Here is a 1,021-nt window from a genome sequence, read left to right on the forward strand (position 1 = left end):
GCTATAGAAATAAACTGAATAGAATTGAATTCCTCCCTGAGATCAAATAGCAGAAATGAGATGAAATTAAATAAATACGATAAAGGAATTTCTGGGTAAACTACATAGAGCAGTCGGACATGTCACGCTCTTTTAATGCAGCCCATAAAGCCGCTTCTCACGGGGCCAACGCTCCACTGGGTTGAGCTCAGCAGGTTCTGATCCGACTCACCGTCCCTTCAGGGATTTAATGGGGAACTTCAGGATGCTCTGTGGCTCGTAGGGCGCCTCGTCCTCCGTCTCCTCCATCATCAAATGAGCGTCCTGCAGAGAAGCGACCAGAACGGGTCAGAACCTTTAAACGCTCTCGGCCTCATGCGTCTCCCTCCCCTCCTCACCGCCTCCTTCTTCTTCTTATCGTCGTCCTTCTTCTTCTTGCTCTCTGGGATCAGGTCGTCCAGCCAGCTCAGCTCCCTCTTAGTGAAGCAGAAGTCCAGAAGCTTCCGGATGAAGACCAACGCCAGAACCTGCGGGGAGCGGCGACGGAGGTGAGCGCCAGCGCCCGGGGCGGTGAAACATGCAGGCCGAAGGGCTCACCATCATGGGGAAGACGACGGCGGCGCGCGACGCCTTGATGACCCACAGGATGATGAGGCAGGAGAGCTGGACGGCGGTGAAGACGTGGACCTTCCACAGCGGCACGTAGCGCAGGTAGATGAGGTCGGGCTGGTGCTTCCCCGGCATGCCGAACAGCTTGATACGGTCGAACAGCTGCGAGGCGGAGAGCAGACGGTTTAGACTGAGCTGGTAGCAGAGACCTCCTGAGGAAGAGCGACATCAAGCTGCTCTGGAGGAACGGTTCGAAGGTGAAACATCAGAAACAGGAGCTTCCTGTTTGGGTCTGAGCAGCCGCAGCTGGTGAGCAGAGACACAACCTGCACGCCGTGATCTCTGCTTCTGCTGAGCTGTCAGCATATCAACAATAAAAACTATAAACCGGATAAACTCTACAGGTTGGTAAAAGCCAGGAGAATGTTTATGT

The 1,021-nt window shown here is 54.3% G+C and overlaps 1 protein-coding gene across 1 annotated transcript in view; it reads right to left on the reverse strand.

The window, feature by feature from the left end:
* LOC107094400 (sodium bicarbonate cotransporter 3-like) overlaps window positions 1-1,021 on the reverse strand; it is a 44,658-nt gene that overhangs the window by 11,369 nt on the left and 32,268 nt on the right. Inside the window, exons 17-19 of the mRNA XM_015389972.1 lie at window positions 577-750; window positions 378-506; window positions 212-303 (exon numbers count right to left, since the gene is read on the reverse strand). Coding sequence (XP_015245458.1) covers window positions 212-303; window positions 378-506; window positions 577-750 — 395 coding nt within the window. The remainder of the gene's footprint in view (window positions 1-211; window positions 304-377; window positions 507-576; window positions 751-1,021) is intronic.

This window comes from Cyprinodon variegatus, unplaced genomic scaffold (genome assembly GCF_000732505.1).
Source record: "Cyprinodon variegatus isolate N-32 unplaced genomic scaffold, C_variegatus-1.0 Scaffold481, whole genome shotgun sequence".
NCBI lineage: Eukaryota > Metazoa > Chordata > Actinopteri > Cyprinodontiformes > Cyprinodontidae > Cyprinodon > Cyprinodon variegatus.